The sequence below is a fragment of the Eptatretus burgeri genome, chromosome 17 (genome assembly GCF_056783735.1).
Source record: "Eptatretus burgeri isolate ZD-2024b chromosome 17, Ebu_testis_v1, whole genome shotgun sequence".
Taxonomy (NCBI): domain Eukaryota; kingdom Metazoa; phylum Chordata; class Myxini; order Myxiniformes; family Myxinidae; genus Eptatretus; species Eptatretus burgeri.
In genome coordinates, this window is record NC_140977.1 from 3,931,732 (window position 1) to 3,952,983 (window position 21,252).

The window sequence follows — 21,252 nt, forward strand, 5'->3', positions numbered from 1 at the left end:
TAATTATTTTTTTAATTATGCAAATAATCACTGAATAAATCAATTATTGCACTCCGCTCACTCCAAATCCATCTCCATCCGCTGCATGGTGAGCAAGTATCGTTTATACATATTTACCTCAAAAGTACATTTGTACACATAAACAAAGTATCGTTTATACATATTTACCTCAAAAGTACATTTGTACACATAAACAAAGTATCGTTTATACATATTTACCTCAAAAGTACATTTATACACATAAACTAAGTATCGTTTATACATATTTACCTCAAAAGTACATTTGTATACATAAACAAAGTATCGTTTATACATATTTACCTCAAAGTACATTTGTACACATAAACAAAGTATTGTTTATACATATTTACCTCAAAAGTACATTTATATACATAAACTAAGTATCGTTTATACATATTTACCTCAAAAGTACATTTGTACACATAAACAAAGTATCGTTTATACATATTTACCTCAAAAGTACATTTATACACATAAACTAAGTATCGTTTATACATATTTACCTCAAAAGTACATTTGTACACATAAACAAAGTATTGTTTATACATATTTACCTCAGAAGTACATTTGTACACATAAACAAAGTATCGTTTATACATATTTACCTCACAAGTACATTTATACACATAAACTAAGTATCGTTTATACATATTTACCTCAAAAGTACATTTGTATACATAAACAAAGTATCGTTTATACATAATTACCTCAAAAGTACATTTATACACATAAACTAAGTATCGTTTATACATATTTACCTCAAAGTACATTTGTACACATAAACTAAGTATCGTTTATACATATTTACCTCAAAAGTACATTTGTACACATAAACAAAGTATCGTTTATACATATTTACCTCAAAAGTACATTTGTACACATAAACAAAGTATCATTTATACATATTTACCTCAAAAGTACATTTGTACACATAAACAAAGTATCGTTTATACATATTTACCTCAAAAGTACATTTGTACACATAAACTAAGTATCGTTTATACATATTTACCTCAAAAGTACATTTGTACACATAAACAAAGTATCGTTTATACATATTTACCTCAAAAGTACATTTGTACACATAAACAAAGTATCATTTATACATATTTACCTCAAAAGTACATTTGTACACATAAACAAAGTATTGTTTGTACATATTTACCTCAAAAGTACATTTGTACACATAAACTAAGTATCGTTTATACATATTTACCTCACAAGTACATTTATACACATAAACTAAGTATCATTTATATATATTTGCCTCAAAAGTACATTTGTACACATAAACTAAGTATCGTTTATACATATTTACCTCAAAAGTAGATTTGTACACATAAACTAAGTATCGTTTATACATATTTACCTCAAAAGTACATTTGTATACATAAACAAAGTATCGTTTATACATATTTACCTCAAAGTACATTTGTACACATAAACAAAGTATCGTTTATACATATTTACCTCAAAGTACATTTGTACACATAAACAAAGTATCGTTTATACATATTTACCTCAAAAGTACATTTATACACATAAACTAAGTATCGTTTATACATAATTAACTCAATAGTACATTTGTATACATAAACAAAGTATCGTTTATACATATTTACCTCAAAAGTACATTTGTACACATAAACAAAGTATCGTTTGTACATATTTACCTTAAAAGTACATTTGTACACATAAACTAAGTATCATTTATACATATTTACCTCAGAAGTACACCGCTCCCTCCAAATTCCATCTCCACGTGCTGCACAGCGGTATTACCCACGTGCTGTGGGTCTCCTTTATGACGTCTCCATTTAGAAATACCCTTTACATACCCTGTGGGTCTCCTAACAGCACAGTCTCCACATGCTGCACAGCTGGAGGATTTATTCGTTTTGGCAAGATATGTTAGTCAGCCTGTATGTTTTTTTTTTGTTTGTTTGTCTGTAATCACGTATTGATCACTCTGCAGAGCACAGTTATCATTGGAAATTTTAGTAACTTCGCATATCAGAGGCCTATAGAGGTCCCTTTCAGTGCATAAAATTTTCAAGGTCAAGGTCACTTTGTCGCAAATCAGGGGAGTCGACGAAACCCTTATTTTTTGAGTAATTTTGATCGGATCGTCTTCAAACTTCATGGGAATATAGTTCATGGTCTGGCGCTCAGCTGATTAATATTTGGTGGCGATCGGCCTTGACCTTCATGGTTAGCGCTGGAGGTCGAAAGTTTTTGACCCCAAGGTCAAATTTTGAAATCTTAGATACCATATCGAGTAATACCTCATATAAAAGCGGTTGATAAGTGCTTTCAAGATCTGCAAAAAGTTTGACGCTATGACGTCATTTGATGACGTCATGACGAAAAAACGCATTTTTCATGAAAATTTTATTTCCTCAGTTCTCATCAAAATCTCTTGATATTTCATGTACAACGGTCCTGGAGAGATACCATTAACCTTACAAAAATATAAAGGTCAAGGTCAAAGGTCAAGGTCACAAAAAAGTCAAGCATCAAGGTCGACGAAACCCTTATTTTTTGAGTAACTTTAATCGAATAAATAAGTCACTCATGTTCACATTTTGACAAGATACTGGTCACCCTGGGGGTGACATTGGTTTTTTATTTATTTATTTGGCATGGGGGCGGTGGACTTTGAATGTCCCGCTATTTGTTTGTTATATTGCCCAAACAAAGTTTTTGCAAGATATGTTAGTCAGCTTGTATGTTTTTTTGTTGTTGTTTTTTTATGGTTTTTTTTTGTTTTTTTTTGTTTGTTTGTCTGTAATCACGTATCGATCACTCTGCAGAGCACAGTTATCATTGGAAATTTTTGTAACTTCGCATATCAGAGTCATATAGAGGTCCCTTTCAGCGCATAAAATTTTCAAGGTCAAGGTCAAGGTCAAAGGTCAAGGTCACTTTGTCGGAAATCAGGGGAGTCGTCGAAACCCTTATTTTTTGAGTAATTTTGATCGGATCGTCTTCAAACTTCATGGGAATATAGTTCATGGTCTGGCGCTCAGCTGATTAATTTTTGGTGGTGATCGGCCTTGACCTTCATGGTTAGCGCGAGGTCAAACATTTGACCCCAAGGTCAAATTTTCAAGTTTTAGGAACCATATCGTGTAGTACCTCAAATTGAACACCTCGATGAGTGCTTTCTCGATATGTCAAGCTTGAGACATTATGACGTCATTTGGTGACGTTACGAGGCAAACGCATATTTTTCATGGTTACTCTGTCGAACGATTCTCATCGGAATCTCTCGTAGGCAGATATTCCTCAAGGAGTCGCTCCTGGTGGATAGCAGCTCTGTTCACCTTAGTGTGACATTAAAGAAGTCACACGTGGTCACCTTTTGGCAAGATACGGGTCACCCTACGGGTGACATTGGTTTATTTTCTTGTTTATCCAGATGATACCTCAGCCATCTTTTGAGCTCGGAGGCTGAAATTTGGGGACAAAAGTGAAGATGAGTTTTGGCAAAAACGATATTTTTTTTATTGTTTTCATTATCTTGCCAAAACGAAGTTTTTGCACGATATGTTAGTCAGCTTGTATGTTTTTTAATTTTTTTTATTTTTAATTTTTTTGTTTGTTTGTCTGTAATCATGTATCGATCACTCTGCAGAGCACAGTTATCATTGGAAATTTTAGTAACTTCGCATATCAGAGTCCTATAGAGGTCCCTTTCAGCGCATAAAATTTTCAAGGTCAAGGTCAAAGGTCAAGATCACTTTGTCGCAAATCAGGGGTCGGCGAAACCCTTAATTTTTGAGTAATTTTGATCAGATCGTCTTCAAACTTCACGGGAATATACTTCATGGTCTGGCGCTCAGCTGATTAATTTTTGGTGGCGATCGGCCTTGACCTTCATGGTTAGCGCTGGAGGTCGAAAGTTTTTGTCCCCAAGGTCAAATTATGAAATCTTAGGTACTTGATTTATTTGTTGATTTTGGTTTCAGACCAGGTCACTCTCCCCTGGATATGCTGATTCTGCTCTCCCAACAATGGATGGAGGTCGTAAATGCCAGACATGAAACCAGAGCCGTATCCCTTGATATATCGTGTGCTTTTGACACGGTCTGACACCCTGCCCTGCTCACCAAACTCTCTTCCTGTGGTATCCAAGGCCATCTCCACTCATGGCTCGCAGACTTCCTCTCCTGTCGCAGTCAACGTGTGGCCCTAAATGGAGTTCTCTCATCCCCTCTTCCTGTCCTGGCTGGAGTTCATCATGGAAGTCTTCTGGGCCCTGTTCTTTTTCTGTTTTTTTTTCTGTTTTGTTTTTGTATGCAATGTCAAGGCTCGTATGAGAGCTAACACACATAACCGACAACAAGGGGAGCAGGAGACAAGAGAGGCAGGAGAGGGAAGGACAAAACAGTGGGGAACAGAGACATGAGGAGATCTGTGGAAGGGAGAGGGATGGGGCGGGGAACATGGGGTCAACAAGATGGACACGACAGAGACTTTCAGGTCCTTACACGACAGGGACTTTCATGAAGGAAAGCAGGGAATTTGAAGGAGGTGTGTTTGGGGTGGGTTAATGCAGGTAGAAAAGATCAAAGTTTTGGATGGGGGACGATAAGAGATGGTGGTGAACAGCTGTTTTGAAGACTTGGAGGGAAGAGTGGGATTGAAGAGAGTGTGGGAGTTTGTTCCAAAGACAGGGACAAAAAAAGAATGAAAGAGTGAAGGTGAGCAGTGATTCGTGATTTTGGTAATTTTACCAGAAGGGGGTTGCTGGTGGACCTTGAGCACCATGTGGAAATATGGGGGGTCGGGGGGGGGACATATCTCAGACAGAGCATGAGTAGCGACGCCAGAGAGGAGACGGTGGATGACAGAAATACCACCGACCTGCCTGTAGTGAGACCCAAAGACACAGCCTCACCGTGGGAGATACCAACAATCCTAAATGCCTTGGTTTCCACAGCATGAAGCTGCGAAAGGTGAGAGGCAGGAGCACTAGAACAGAGGTGAGAGCATGACTCCATCAGGCTGCGGATGAAAAGCTTTGTATGTGGTCAGGAGATCAGGTGTGCCAAGGAAGGACTTTGCACGACGGAAGATTCCCAGTCGGTGACTGGCTTTGGAGGCCAGGTTAGACAGGTTAAAGGTAGGTGAGTGTGCGATGGGACATGCAGTTTGACGTCCATCAGAGGGATGTCACTCACATTGATGAATCATCCTGCCTGCAGCAGACACGCACCTTCTCTGGGCTGCTCACTCTGCCAACGATTCGGGTAGTACTATCCATTAAGTTGGTTTTGTTTCAACACTTCGATTTGCATTATTTTGGTACGTCATGAAAAACTAGGACCACCTGTCCTGAAGCTCACCTGGATCAGGAGCAACAGTTACTCTACCGCCCCCCCCCCCCAACAGACCTCCTGAGACCCTGAATTTTTTGATGCCGTGAACAAACTTAGGTACAACACAGGTGATCAAGGTTGTGGTTAAGTTTCATCGAAATTGCGTGTGTAGTTCGGTAAAGAGAGCAAATACCAAATTTGGGGGTGTCAAAAACCCTCCCGTCGACCCCCTTAATGAGCGCAGATTTTGATGCGGTCGATACACTTTGATACGTCATGGGTGATGAAGGTTGTGATCAAGTTTAATCAAAATCGTGTGTTTGCTTCAAGGCATAATGACTGAAGTGTTTACGGACTGACTGACTCACCTCCATAAGCTGCTTGATCGTGTAAGCTCACCTGGGTAAAGTCCAGGTGAGCAAAAAACCTGTTGTAAGGACTTTATCTTCCTATTCTCACAAAATCCTTGGCCTTCAAAAAACTTTCCAAAACGTTCAAGAAACGCACGCCTGGGGTATGTTCAGTTACCAAGCAGCTGGCTAGCGCTTTCCAAGCCGGCCGGCCGTTCCTTATGAAGCGTTTCCAATGGAGTCCTGGACTTGCTTGAGTTGAGTGCTTAAGCCGCTTGGCGAGCGCTCCACAAGAACCTTGGTAAATGAACACCCCTCATGGCTGGGATATTCTGTTTGGTCCGTGTTCGTTCGTGGATCCACACCGAGGCTGCAACTTCACAAGAGTGTTCAATACTCCATTTACCATGGATCCATGAATGATCACACATCCTGAAAAAGGAAAAAAAAAGACATTAATAGCAAATCGTACAAGAAAGAAAGCCACGAATTTACTAACTTTGATAGACAACTAACACGAACATTCAAAATACACAGGTTTCCCGCTTTGTGGCCACGCTGTGTAATGATCGGTTGAATAATAATAATTATTTTTAAACACCTTTTCGCCCCCAATCATAGAGATCACGTGATCGATGTGGAGAATCTGCTGTTTGGAACTCGTGAATAAGATCGTTTGGAGAGGGCACGACGCGCGTGGTTCGCCTTCACTGGAACACCTCACGGTTTGTAAACTGTTATCATGTTATCATGTATACTGGTGTGACGTTCTACAACACGACCTCACACTCCCGTACTTTACTATACCCGACAGTACCGTACTTTACGACACTCTACCCTGCACGACCAAACTTTACTACACTCTACCCTGCAGTACCGTACTTTACGAAACTCTACCTTACAGTACCGTACTTTATTACATTCTACCTTACAGTACCGTACTTTACTACACATACACCTTACAGTACTGCACTTCACTACACTTTACAGGTTACCTTGCAGTATCGAACTTTACGACTCTTTACCTTACAGTACCTTACTTTACTACACTCTTCAATTGCAGTACCTTACTCTACTACGCATATACCTTACAGTACCATACTTTACTACACATATACCTCACAGTACTGCACTTCACTACACTTTACAGTTTACCTTACAGTATCGTACTTTACTTCACATATACCTTACAGTACCGTACTTTACTACACATATACCTTACAGTACCGTACTTTACTACACCTGTACCATACTTTACTACACTCTTCCTTACAGAACCTTACTTTACTACACTCTTCCTTACAGTACCTTACTTTACTACACTCTTCCTTACAGTACCTTACTTTACTACACTCTTCCTTACAGTACCGTACTTTATTACATTCTACCTTACAGTCCCGTACTTTACTACACATACACCTTACAGTACTGCACTTCACTACACTTTACAGTTTACCTTGCAGTATCGAACTTTACGACTCTTTACCTTACAGTACCTTACTTTACTACACTCTTCCTTACAGTACCTTACTTTACTACGCATATACCTTACAGTACCATACTTTACTACACATATACCTCACTGCACTTCACTACACTTTACAGTTTACCTTGCAGTATCGTACTTTACTTCACATATACCTTACAGTACCGTACTTTACTTCACATATACCTTAGAGTACCGTACTTTACTACACATATACCTTACGCTACTGACGTGGATTTCTGTCCTCGAACCGCGTCGTGATCGAAAGGATTCTTGATTGTTGAGGGATCTTGACCTCCTCGAGGATTCAACGTCTAGCCGACTCAGTGTTGCATGTATCGGGATAAAATAAACCACAGAAGTCCAGTAATAATCAATGTCCACAAGGAGTTCTTTCTTCTGTACCATTTATTTGCTCTCTCCCTGATCATTCTCCCCCTCCCCATATATCCATTCCATTTTATAAGCAGAGAGGCCTTTGATCGCAAAAACAGAATGCACAGCTTATCAGCCCGGTCACCTTGTACTTTCAGAAACCCAAGCAATGTCCAAAGTGTCAAAGAAAGACAAGATTATAAGTAGGTGGTAGGCCTTAACAACTAAATAGTAGAACAGTAGAGGAAAAACACAAACACTTTGACCTACTCAGACTGAGGCAAAGGTTTCTTGTCTAGAGAGTAATAATTTCCCCAACACTCCCCCTTGTTGCCTAATAAGGCAACACTAGTTAAGTTTAACGATATATATTTTCTCTTCACTTGGAAATGCATTCTCTCTTGCGTTTGAGTGTGCCCATTTTCTTGGGTAGTCACATCCCCCCTTTTCCCCATCGTAGAGCTCAGTCCCTTAGCCTTTCCTGTCCCGCAAGCCAGGTGGCTTCATGTGGTTGTACAGCTTCGGACCTGGTTGAGGTTCCGGTAGGCCCCTAGGCCGATTGAAGATAAGGCTACCCGTTGGGCTGCACAGCTGATTTTCGACAACCTATTTCGGGAACAAAGCAGATGAGCAAGAGTGGATTTGACAATTCCCGTGAATATTGAACACATTCATTTGCGCTACTTATGGATTTCCAAGTTCAGGTTCTATCTCAAAAGAGTCGTAGGACTCAGTGTCAAAACCAGGGTATGAGGGTGGTGCTTGGGCCACCATCACCTTTTAGCAGTATTCCTCTTTAGACAAGAAACAATCAATGCCGGCATTGTAATTGTTGCACATCTAACAAGCACCACTACAATGATGATCCACAATAACCCAACGGAAATCCAATGCAATAGGGTAGTTCCCCAGCCTCCAAAAATCCCTTCAAACCAGGAATAAAGCCCATCTTTCGTAAAATAATTGTGATACTTGGCTCCTTCTTGCTTAATCTTGTCAGCTATGTTCGTGATTTTCTCCCAGTTATCAGGCATATAAGTACAACACTCAGACTTAAATACAGCACACGCTCCTCCTTGAGCTGCGAGAATGAGGTCGAAGCGCAACTCTCGGTTTTGCATTGAAACTGCACGTGAGGGCGACGACCTCCGAGTTGATATCAACCATGCCGAGAGCAGTTTTATTTGCCAATAATTCAAGCGAAGCAGCTAACTCTGCCAATCCCACAGACGTTTGTCCAACACCGTAGTGAGGGATTAAAATCATGAAGAACAGTTCAGTTGACGTGAAACCCCGTTTACCCCGTTTCAAATGCTCAAAAGGTGACTTAGATAACAGGCATATGTGGCAAAATGAATGACAAGAAACAGGATCCACTCCAATTAACTGGAAGCCATGGGTATGCTCGATTTCCACACACGAAATACGTATTATTTAAAGCGACTTGTGGTCCCATCGTGGTGATTTTCATAAACATAATGACTGCATTCAGAATTCCCTAATCTTCTTTCTCCCCATGCCTCTTGTACCAAGCATAGTTCGGGTTTTTCTGTTGCCCGTTCAACCATAAAATGTGGAGGCATTTTACTTAAATTAAAATTTGGCCAAAACCAGTTACTGAAATTTCGTTGTCGGAGGCAATTTCCATTTCCATTGTAACGATGTGGTCGTCAAGGTTATTATCTTGTTTATCCCAGTTTCTTTCCTTTGCCCAGTACCCACACCATTCACTCAGATTGAATGGTATAGCCAGAAGCGGTATCCCAGTAACTGCTGAATGAGGTATCTTAGTACAAACCCAGCAATTGGTTTTATTAAAAGCTTTTCGCGTGTTTACGAGAAAGAGCCAGATAAGTGTTTATTCCATGTGGTGAACCCACTTTGCTCGTTAAGCTTCTTCGGTCTCTGAATGCCCTAGGCTTAGTTTGGTGGGTAGTCTGATAGGCCCATCTCCAAAGAACATGCAAATAATGTTGATTACAGACAGTACTTATCGGATTAACAGGCCAAGTACACATTGTACAACTTGCATTTAGTAGTACAAATAATCCTGCAATGGAAAGAATCATTAAAGTTATCAGGAAGCAATGTTCTCCTCGGGTTCTTTTCTGCCGTGTGCCAGTTTGCAGTGTGTGGCATGGATCCATGTTGCTCTTCCTTTACACTTCACAGCTGTATGGGTAGTTAGCAGTATTTGAAATGGCCCACACCAACGTGCCTGAAGAGAGTTCTTCCGTTTGTAAATTTTCACATAAACAAAGTCTCCGGGTTTGAAGTTGTGATGATCAGATGTGGCTGGTTCTGGCAGAGCTTGTTTCACCTGTGCATAAAAAGTTCTTACAGCATGATTCAGAGAGACACAGAACGTAAGCAACGTGTCGTCCATTTGCTGCACGTTCATGTCTTTTATAGTCAAAGGAGGTGAGTTCGGTAATCTCATTGGTCTTCCCATCAGAATCTCATGCGGAGATAAGCCAGTGTTTCGATTTGCGGTAGATCTCATAGTCATGAGAGCAATTGGCAGAGCATCTGGCCATTTTAATCCAGTTTGTTCACAAATCTTGGCCAGTTTATTCTTCAGGAATCCATTTTGCCTCTCTACTGCCCCCCCAGATTGCGGACGATGCGGGCAGTCGAAATGTTGCTTTATTTGCAATACGCGACATAATTCTTTCACCACTTCGGCTGTGAAATGAGTACCTTGGTCACTGGAGATCCTACAAGGTATTCCAAACCTACAGATGAAATCCTTCATCAACAGTTTAACCACAGTAATGGCATCTGCTTTCCGACAAGGGTAAGCCTCAACCCATTTGGTGAACAAATCGACGATGACTAACGCAAATTCAAAACCGCAGCATTTTGGTAACTGGACAAAATCCATCTGGATATGAACAAAAAGGTCCGAATGGAATTGGATGACCTCTGGGGCCATCTCCACCCCCTTGCTGGGTTATGTTTTTGGCAAATATGACATGTCTTACAATACTGTTCTGCAATTGGACTAAACCCGGGCGAACCACTGTCTCCCAATTAAAGCACTCATGCCGCCTTTGCTAGTATGCCCGGCCCCATGTGCCAATCGGGCGAGCCAAGGTAATAGAGCTCTTGGTGCCACCACACGACCATCAGATGATCTCCATAATTTGGATTCATTATCGAATTCACATCCAGCCAGTATCCACAAATCTCGTTCTTTAGCACTGACAGCTGTCTGCAAAGTGTTTATATCGTCAATGGTCGGTGTTGCCTCTTGTCTCAATACACATTGTGATATTAAAGAGCTCTGGTGTGGGCAGCAGATTTTGCAGCTGCATCTGCCCTGGCATTTCCCCGTGAGACGTCATCAGATCTCCCAGTGTGGGCGTCACATTTTACCACTGCAATTTGGTGAGGCAGAAGTATTGCTTCCAGTAGATTCGCAATCCATGTTCCATTCCTTACTTGTGTACCTGATGACGTTATAAAACCCCTTTCGCGCCAGAGTGCTGCGAATCCGTGTACAGCACCAAAGGCATAGCCGGAGTCAGTGTAGATTGTCACTATTTGGCCTTTGGCTAAATGGCATGCACGAGTGAGGGCGAACAGTTCTGCCTGCTGCCGCGGAACAGCTCTCAGCCAATCTCCCGCTTTCGATTACTTCGTGATCAGAGCAAACGGCGTAGCCTGTTAATAAACATCCATCAGGTGCACGCGATGATGAGCCGTCGACATATAGAACCAATTCAGAATTTTGGATTGGTGTGTCTTTCAAGTCAGGACGGGGTTGACACGTGTGGGCGATTATCTCTTCACAATTGTGAGGATCACCATCTTGTACTCCTGGCAACAAACTAGCAGGATTCAGCGGTGCGCATCTCCTAATCGTAATGTTCGTGGGTGCTGTGAGTGAGAGTTCGTATGTTGTTGCTCTTGAAGCCGACAAATGTTGTGTTTTCCTTTTTTAACAATACAGCTGTCACTGCATGCGGAACCAGGAGAATCAAAGTGTTTCCCGCGACGAGCGCTTCGGGTCGCCTGCACCGCGAGCGAAGCGGCTGCTACTGCCTTGAGACAAGGGGGGAATCCTTGCGCTACCGGATCCAATTTAGTACTATAATATGCAACAGGCCGTAATTTATTCCCGTGCTTCTGTGTCAGCACAGATTGTGCGAATCCCTGTCTCTCACATGCATACAAATGGAAAGGTTTTTCATAGTTTGGTAAACCCAGAGCGGGAGCCGAAGAAAGAGCCTGTTTTAACGTTACAAAAGCCTTGTCTGCATTTTGTGTCCATGCAAGTGGGCTGGGCGCGTTTGCCGAACCAATGTCCACCAGGGGCGCACTAAGGCCGCATAATCTGGTATCCACTGTCTGCAATAGCCGGTCACTCCGAGGAAAGACCTCATCTGTTTAGCAGTAGTTGGCTTGGGCAGGTTTAATATTGCCGCTATACGTTCAGGGGAGATGCGTCTTGTGTCTCCCTTCAGAATATGTCCCAAATATTTAACTTCTTCTTGGCAAAATTGCAATTTAGCTCTCGATGCTTTGTGTCCTTTCCTGGCTAAGGCCCTCAACAATGTCAATGTATCTCGTTCGCATCGTTCTTTTGACGCTGAACAGATCAGCAGGTCGTCAACATATTGAATCAGTGTGGACCCACAAGGGAAAACTACATCATCCAAGTCGTCTTTGAGGGCCCTCGAGAATAATGTTGGACTTTCACAATAACCCTGGGGCAATACAGTCCAAGTGTATTGCTTTCCCTGGTAGAGTGAATGCAAACAGAAACTGTACTTCTTGGGCTATTGGTATACTAAAAAAGCTGAACAAAGATCCACAACACTAAAATAGGTAGTGTTATTTGGGATGCTTGATAGAATGGTAGTTGGATTTGCAATTACAGGAAAAGCTGGAATTACCGCATCATTCACTGCCCTCAAATCCTGTACGAATCTCCACGTTGGTTTCCCAGGTTTTCTCACAGGTAGGATCGGTGTATTACATTGACTAACAGTGGGAATAATTATCCCTTGTTTCAATAGTGCTTCCACGACAGGAGCAATTCCTACCTCTGCTTCTGGAGACAAAGGGTATTGCGGTTTTCGAGGCAGTTTCTTTTTTGGATCTATAGTGATCTTGATTGGATTCATACTTTTAATTTGGCCGACATCGTTGGCATGTGTTGCCCACAGACAAGTCGGGACTTGTTCGAGTATTTCAGGTAATTTTCCTGACCCATTTAATTCTGAGAGATCGACCACCTCAAACACAGCTTTTGCTGATCCTTGACATTCTGTCCAACAGAATCCCTGTTCCCGATCTTCCAAAGTCCGTTTACTTGGCTCGATTCCATCAAAGTCGCTTGTGATGCTTTTTTTCAAAGAGGTTACCATGTGACCAATGTCCGTTTCTTGGTAACCTTCTGCAATCACTAAAGTAACGTGTGGTGTAACACTGACGGTTGGTTCCACAATTTTAATTGTTCCTGCGTCAGATGCACCTCCAGGCCAATTCCTTGCTTCCCAATCCAAATTGTTCCCAACACTAAGTCAAAGGTCTGGTGTAATTTCGAGAGTGTTTCACTCGCATAGACGTTATCTTTTCCCTTGATGTTGCAATCTGCAATGCAATGTAGTCGAGTCTGTAAGTACCGTCTGTCCATGCCGTGTTTACTCACCCAATCGAGCACCTCGGGTACGTTTTCTCTCCAAATGTGATAAATATTCCTGCAAATGGTTAAATGCTTCACAATTAATCACAGTCCATTGATATACAAGATTTTCTGTATTTTCCTGTAATAAATTCATCATAGTTATGTGTGATTCGTGAGGCATTTCTAAATATACACCATCAGGGGTACACTTAATTGAACAATTCAGCTTGCATAACAGATCTCTCCCCAACAGATTAATTGGTGTATCAGTTGCCATCAAAAATGCATGGTTTGCAGACAATGGTCCAATTTCCACCCGGAGCTGCTCTGTCAGTGGAATCGTACTAGCAACTCCCGACATTCCCACTACTTTTACTCGTTCTCGCGATAACGGGCGTCTGGGAAATCACTCCTTCTGAGCGCAGATTTGGTCGCTCCTGTGTCGACTAAGAAAGGAATCTCTTGGCCTTCAATTTTCAAAGTCAATTTCGGTTCGTCACATGGTTTCAAAGTCAGGAAGGGTAACTCAGACGAAGTCGCTTCTTTTCTTTGTCATAAAACGAATGGGTTTTGGGTTTGAAATGAACCTTGAGATGGAGGAGGAAGAAATGAGGTTGGAGGAGGAGGGAACGAGGCTGGAGGAGGAGGAGGAGGGAATTCGGTTTGAGGTGCAGTGGGTTGAAATGAACCAGCTTGCTCAAACTGTGTTCCCCATCTTTCCTGCTGTCTATAATATGGATTTTCATTCACTGGAGGCGTGGAGTGTCTGCGAGTTTCATCTCTGTATTGTGCCGCTGGTCTCTGTTCTACCGGTTCATACGAACTATAAGTTCGACTGTTTCTACGATTTCGGCATTCATTAGCCCAGTGCCCTTGTTTTCCGCATGTATAACAGAAATCTCTGCGCTGGTCTCTGTATTTTGGTCTCTGACGGTAATTGGTTTGCCCTCGGTTTTGTGAATTATATCTCACATTCCTTTCCGCGGGGCATTCACCTTGACCTTGAACCTGGGATAGCATTAATGTTGATTCGTTTTCCTCGTCAGAACGATGTTTCAACAATGAATTACAATGCGTTACATATTCCATCAAGTCTTTCACTTCCTTTAATTCCCAACCAATACATACTCGCTTTATCTCATTTTGTAATTTGGCCGTCAAACCATTAAGGTAGACATGAGCAAATGGTACCCCCTCTTCTTTCAGTCCAGAGTGACATTGGTATACACCCCGAAAACGCTCTAAGAACTCCAATGGGTCCTCGCCAGCGCGTTGCCTGCACACCTGTATTTTTGCCCAGTCGGTCTTAAGTGTTACCACCTCTGTGACAGCGTCAATGAGGGTGTCAATATGTTCTTTGAGCTCCTCCCTGTCTCCAGGAGCTTCATCTGGCCATTCAGCGACCTGTTTCAATTGTCGGAGTAACCCTTCTGGTACCACTAATTTTAATAATATTTCCATGTCCATATATGTTGGCTGATGGCATGCCACCACCACGCGTAGTTCCGCCTGGAATTTTTTTGGGTTCTCCCGTATCTTCGGCATCTCATTTACGATGGCTTTTAATTCAGAGCCCCACGGACGATATATTGCTTGTACCTCCCTTGCACCTGGGTAATCTCGCAATGGAAACGCGCCAATGAGTGCCTCATCATCTCCGTCCTTCGCGGTCTCCGGCATTATTTTTTTTGATCGAGTTTGTATTTTACCCTTGTCAGCAAGAGGAACTTTATTTTTGCTTTGTGTTCTTGTTTCTTTCTTAATTACTCGCCTGGCTCCCCGTTGAGCCTCTCCTTGCCCTGTGGCATCATCTCCCTCTGTCTCTCCCGCTTCTTCGTCCTCGAGCGGTTGTGCTATCGGAACTGTGCACTCTGGCCATGTATCTGAGTCTTCTTCTTCATCCTCAAATCTGACAGCCACTGCTCGCTGTCTCTTGGTTTTATTTTCAAGTCTCACCGGCATTTGCTTCGTTAATTGGTCTAGCTGACCCTTCAGGTTTAACAACCGTGCCTTTTCGTCTCTGTCATGACATTCCTTCATCCACTTATATAAACGCTCCAGTTCACCTGCTTCTGGACCTTTTTGTCACTATTTTTCACTTCCAGTACTTTTCTTAAATTGTCTAAACACTCGTGATCGAACGTTCCATTCTCAGGGAAGGGTAATCGACTATTTTTGGTCCAATTGCACCATTTCCCCATGTCTCTCACAGCTTCAGGCCCATACTTATCAAACATAATTCTTGCACATGTACCTCTCCGTGGTTTTTGAATACAATTTTCCTCGGTATACCCATTTTCCTTCCTTTTACAATTTCTATTTCCCATCTCTAAAATCACACAAATCACAACCGCTAAATTCACTCTAAAATCACAGAATAAAATAAATCGCACCCTCGGAGAACCCCCCCTGCTTACCTTCGCTCAAGCACTTGTCGTTCCTCCAGGCACTGCCTCCGGCAGATTAAGCACCTCCGGTCACGAGCGCCGCACAACGCCGATTCGAATCCGTGTCACTGGCACCAACTGACGTGGATTTCTGTCCTCGAACCGCGTCGTGATCGAAAGGATTCTTGATTGTTGAGGGATCTTGACCTCCTCGAGGATTCAACGTCTAGCCGACTCAGTGTTGCATGTATCGGGATAAAATAAACCACAGAAGTCCAGTAATAATCAATGTCCACAAGGAGTTCTTTCTTCTGTACCATTTATTTGCTCTCTCCCTGATCATTCTCCCCCTCCCCATATATCCATTCCATTTTATAAGCAGAGAGGCCTTTGATCGCAAAAACAGAATGCACAGCTTATCAGCCCGGTCACCTTGTACTTTCAGAAACCCAAGCAATGTCCAAAGTGTCAAAGAAAGACAAGATTATAAGTAGGTGGTAGGCCTTAACAACTAAATAGTAGAACAGTAGAGGAAAAACACAAACACTTTGACCTACTCAGACTGAGGCAAAGGTTTCTTGTCTAGAGAGTAATAATTTCCCCAACACTACCGTACTTTACTACACATATACCTTACGGTACCGTACTTTATTACACATATACCTTAGAGTACCCTACTTTACTACACTCTTCCTTCAGTACATTACTTTACTACACTCTTCCTTACAGAACCTTACTTTCATACACTCTTCCTTGCAGTACCTTACTCTCCTACGCATATACCTTACAGTACCTTACTTTACTACACTCTTCCTTGCAGTACCTTACTCTACTACGCATATACCTTACAGTACCATACTTTACTACACATATACCTCACAGTACTGCACTTCACTACACTTTACAGTTTACCTTGCAGTATCGTACTTTACTTCACATATACCTTACAGTACCGTACTTTACTTCACATATACCTTAGAGTACCATACTTTACTACACTCTTCCTTACAGTACCTTACTTTACTACACTCTTCCTTACAGAACCTTACTTTCATACACTCTTCCTTACAATACCGTACTTTACTACACTCTTCCTTACAGTACCGTACTTTACTACACATATACCTTACAGTACTGCACTTCACTACACTTTACAGTTTACCTTGCAGTACTGTACTTTACTACACATATACCTTACAGTACTTCACTTCACTACACTTTACAGTTTACCTTGCATTATCATACTTTACTACTCTTTACCTTGCAGTACTGTACTTTTCTACACATATACCTTACAGTACTGCACTTCACTACACTTTACAGTTTACCTTGCATTATCGTACTTTACTACTCTTTACCTTGCAGTACTGTACTTTTCTACACATATACCTTACAGTACTGCACTTCACTACACTTTACAGTTTACCTTGCATTATCGTACTTTACTACTCTTTACCTTGCAGTACTGTACTTTTCTACACATATACCTTACAGTACTGCACTTCACTACACTTTACAGTTTACCTTGCATTATCGTACTTTACTACTCTTTACCTTGCAGTACTGTACTTTTCTACACATATACCTTACAGTACTGCACTTCACTACACTTTACAGTTTACCTTGCATTATCATACTTTACTACTCTTTACCTTGCAGTACTGTACTTTTCTACACATATACCTTACAGTACTGCACTTCACTACACTTTACAGTTTACCTTGCATTATCGTACTTTACTACTCTTTACCTTGCAGTACTGTACTTTTCTACACATATACCTTACAGTACTGCACTTCACTACACTTTACAGTTTACCTTGCATTATCATACTTTACTACTCTTTACCTTGCAGTACTGTACTTTTCTACACATATACCTTACAGTACTGCACTTCACTACACTTTACAGTTTACCTTGCATTATCGTATTTTACTACTCTTTACCTTGCAGTACTGTACTTTTCTACACATATACCTTACAGTACTGCACTTCACTACACTTTACAGTTTACCTTACAGTACCTTACTTTACTGCACTCTTCCTTGCATTACTGTACTTTACTGCACTCAACCTTACAGTCCCATACTTTACTACACATATACCTTACAGTACTGCACTTCACCATACTTTACAGTTTACCTTGCAGTATCGTACTTTACTACTCTTTTCCTTACAGTACCTTACTTTATGAGTAACTTACAGTACCGTACTTTACTAAATTCAACGTTAGAGTACCGTACTTTACTACACTCTTCCTTACTATACTTTACTACACTCTACCTTACAGTACCATACTTTAGTACACTCTACCTTACAGTATCATACTTTACTACACTCACCCTTACAGTACTGTACTTTACTACACTCTTCCTTCCAGTACCATACTTTACTACACTCTACCTTACCGTACCATACTTTATTACACTCTACCTTACAGTACCATACTTTACTACACTCTACCTTCCAGTACTGTACTTCACTACACTCTACAGTTTACCTTGCAGTGTCATACTTTACTTCTCTCTACCTTTCATTATCGTATTTTACTGCACTCTACCTTCCAATACTGTACTTTACTGCACTCTACCTAAAAGTACCATACTTTACGACCTACCTCAGAATACTGTACTTTACAGTTTACCTTAAAGTACCATACTTTACTACACTTTACAGTTTACCTTAGAGTATCGTACTTTACTACACGCTACCTTACTGTACTGTACTTTTCTACACTCTACCTTGAAGTACTGTACGACTACCTTAGAGTATCGTATTTTACCACACTCTACCTTACAGTACTGCATTTCACTGCACTCTACTTTACAGTCCCCTCCGGTGCACCATGAACGGAGATCTCTCCGGTGAAGATCACAGGGTGAACCCCCCGGGATCCACAAGCGGCTCCGATGGAGGAAACGTGGTCGTTCCTGGAGATTCACCAGCAGACCGCGTGTCCAGGGTCGGTCCACCCGAGGATGAGGAATCAGGACCCGGTTTGTGCCATTCTCTCCTCACCTTGTTGTTCTCATTACCGTGCTGGGTCTGTGTTGGTTCGTCCTGTGCACTACTTCAGGAACTTGTTTAAATGGCGAATATCATGCTGGTCTGAGTTTGGGAAACTGAGGTAAATGGGTACAGAGATGACCATGTCATATTGAGGAAAAAGGATGCAGAGATTACCGTGTAATACCGAGGTGAAAGGGGAAAGACATTACCATGTAATATTGAGGGGAAAGGGTACAGAGATTACCGTGTAATACGGAGGTTAAAGGGTACAGAGTTTTCCATGTAATACCGACGTTAAAACGCGTCCCTTGGTGATGTGTTGAACGACGTTCTTGGCGCTGAGGGATGATTAGTATTATTTTCATAAATGCTGATTTATCACTCTCGATCACCATTGCTTTAATCACACCACCATTTTTCAGAAAGGGAGGGACATTGGAGATAATGACCTTGACAGCCAGCATATGAGGGGAGAGCACAAAATATCTGTCAGCTGTTGATTGTCCAGTTACTGTGATTTTGCGGACCAATTTAACATCGGATGCAAAAATTATCACGCGTTTGTTAATTTGTGGTGCTGCAGAAACTTTATCAACGCCGATTATTTTATTAGTAGCAATAACGAGTTCCTCGACGCTGACCTCGTTGGGTAGAACACAAATGACACCATGTTTACGTGTTAATGCTTCATATGCCGTATAACAGGAATACAAATTCATTTTATAAAAGGAGGAGGGGGGGGCTCTAATACATTGATTAATTGCAACTCACGCAGCTAACCCTCATATCTGACGGTCATTCCACTTTCTGCAATCTGTGGATGGGGGAGGATGGTTGCACCTGGTGTTGTCACATGAAAACGCCTCTTCCATCACGACGACTAATGGGATAAAATGATGTGTATGTATATATATATATATAACACCATATCTCAAAAAGTAATGGACGGATTCGGACTAAACTTGGTGTACAGATTGGGTGGGTGACATCACCTCTCTCTATCCTCTTTGGACCAAGTGGCCGATAAGGCTGCAGTGCATACTCTCCAGTCTGCCCTGTTTCTGGCCATCAGCCTGGCTTCATCCCATGATCTCCATGCGATCTCTTTTCTTTCTTTCTCCACTGTTCTCCTCCAGGTTGTTCCAGGAGTCCCAATTTCCTTCTTCCTTCGGGCTTCCATGAGAGTGCTGTCATACAGTTGTCATCATCTTTCAATTTTTAGCATGTCTCCAATTAATTTCCATTTTCTGGTCTTCACTTCATCATTGATCTTCATTACTTTGGTTCTTTTGAGTATTGCTTCATTTAATACGATGTATGGCCATCTGATGTTTTTTTTTTTTTAATATCCTACGCAGACATTTGAACATAAATATTCCCCTTCGTTTATCTTCCAAGCCTCACATCCATGTCATAGCACTGATTTGACAAGTGAGTTAAACAATCTCGATTTGGTTTTCAATGTATAAATTGTTTGAGCTCCATAACTGCTTGAGTTTCATGAAGGATACCACAGCTTTACAAATTCTGTTCCTAATATCTTCTTCCCCTACTTGTTTGTTGACGATGGCCCCTCGGTCCAATTTTAATTCTGTTGTTACTTTTCCTATATATCCTGAAAACCTCTGTTTTCTTCTTGCTGATTTTGAGTCTGGTTTTTGATGCAAATTCATTATTTTTTGTTACTTTAGTTTGCATATGTTGGTAGCTTGATGACAAATGGGCAATGGCATCAGCAAAGTCCAAGTCCTCAAGTTTGGTTGTAACCCCCCACCTCATCCCTGTGTTGTTGCCATCTGTTTTCTTCCTCATTATTCAGTGTACTACTAGCAAGAATATAAAACCCGACATTACATCTCCTTGCCTCACTCCTGTTTTTTTTTTTTTTTACCATAAACCACTCTGATTCCTCTCCCTCCTCTAGCACCGCACTTTCACCATCCTCATATAAGATATGTACCATTCTGATTATTTTGGCTAGCTGATTCTGATTATTTAGATAATAATTCTGATTATTTAGACTAGCTTGGCTATGATTCCAATTGTCCATCGGCAGCGTCTATTTAAAATAGTCGAGTTTGAGCGTTTTAACACGTTCAGAAGAAACGCTTCAAATTTCCAAACCCCAGCGTCAAAAAAACAAAGGCGAGTGACAGCAATTTAAATCGTTCATTGTAAACAATGAAAATAGCTGAGTGGTACCGTTTAAACGTCGTTGAGTGTAAAAAAAAATCCAATTGTTGAGCGCAAGCGTCTACTTTCAATAGTGGAGATGCAGCCATTTAAATCGTTGAGTGGCAGCCTATGAATAGCAAACCCTTCGTCACCGGCAAAGATAAACTGCCACACGATATGGATAAGTTAGGCTTTCGTTGGGCATAGTTTGTGAACGCCGGCTTCACAATAATTATTCGTTGGTATATCGTATCTATAAGTAATCAAAGCGCTCTATGCACATTATTAGTTCATTGTGCATTTGTCCAACCCGTTATGAATATACCTAAATCGTAAAAACAAGCTATAGCTCATTGTTGAAAAAGCCCCATAAAAAATTAGCCGCGAAGAACTTCGAACAATGGTGCAAAGATGTCTCCTACCCGTGGACACGCGGACGCAAGGAGGATCCATCATAACCCACACCCTCCCCCTCACACTCACCTACTAC

At 41.3% G+C, this 21,252-nt stretch overlaps 2 protein-coding genes across 2 annotated transcripts in view; one reads left to right on the forward strand and one right to left on the reverse strand.

The window, feature by feature from the left end:
* LOC147009135 (uncharacterized) overlaps positions 1–6,240 on the reverse strand; it is a 36,965-nt gene extending 30,725 nt beyond the window's left edge. The window contains exons 1-2 of the mRNA XM_085862749.1: positions 6,218–6,240; positions 5,714–6,127 (exon numbers count right to left, since the gene is read on the reverse strand). The gene's annotated coding sequence lies outside the window, so the exon portion shown is untranslated. The remainder of the gene's footprint in view (positions 1–5,713; positions 6,128–6,217) is intronic.
* LOC147009136 (uncharacterized) overlaps positions 1–21,252 on the forward strand; it is an 85,895-nt gene that overhangs the window by 7,106 nt on the left and 57,537 nt on the right. Inside the window, 1 exon segment of the mRNA XM_085862728.1 lies at positions 18,408–18,574. Coding sequence (XP_085718854.1) covers positions 18,408–18,574 — 167 coding nt within the window.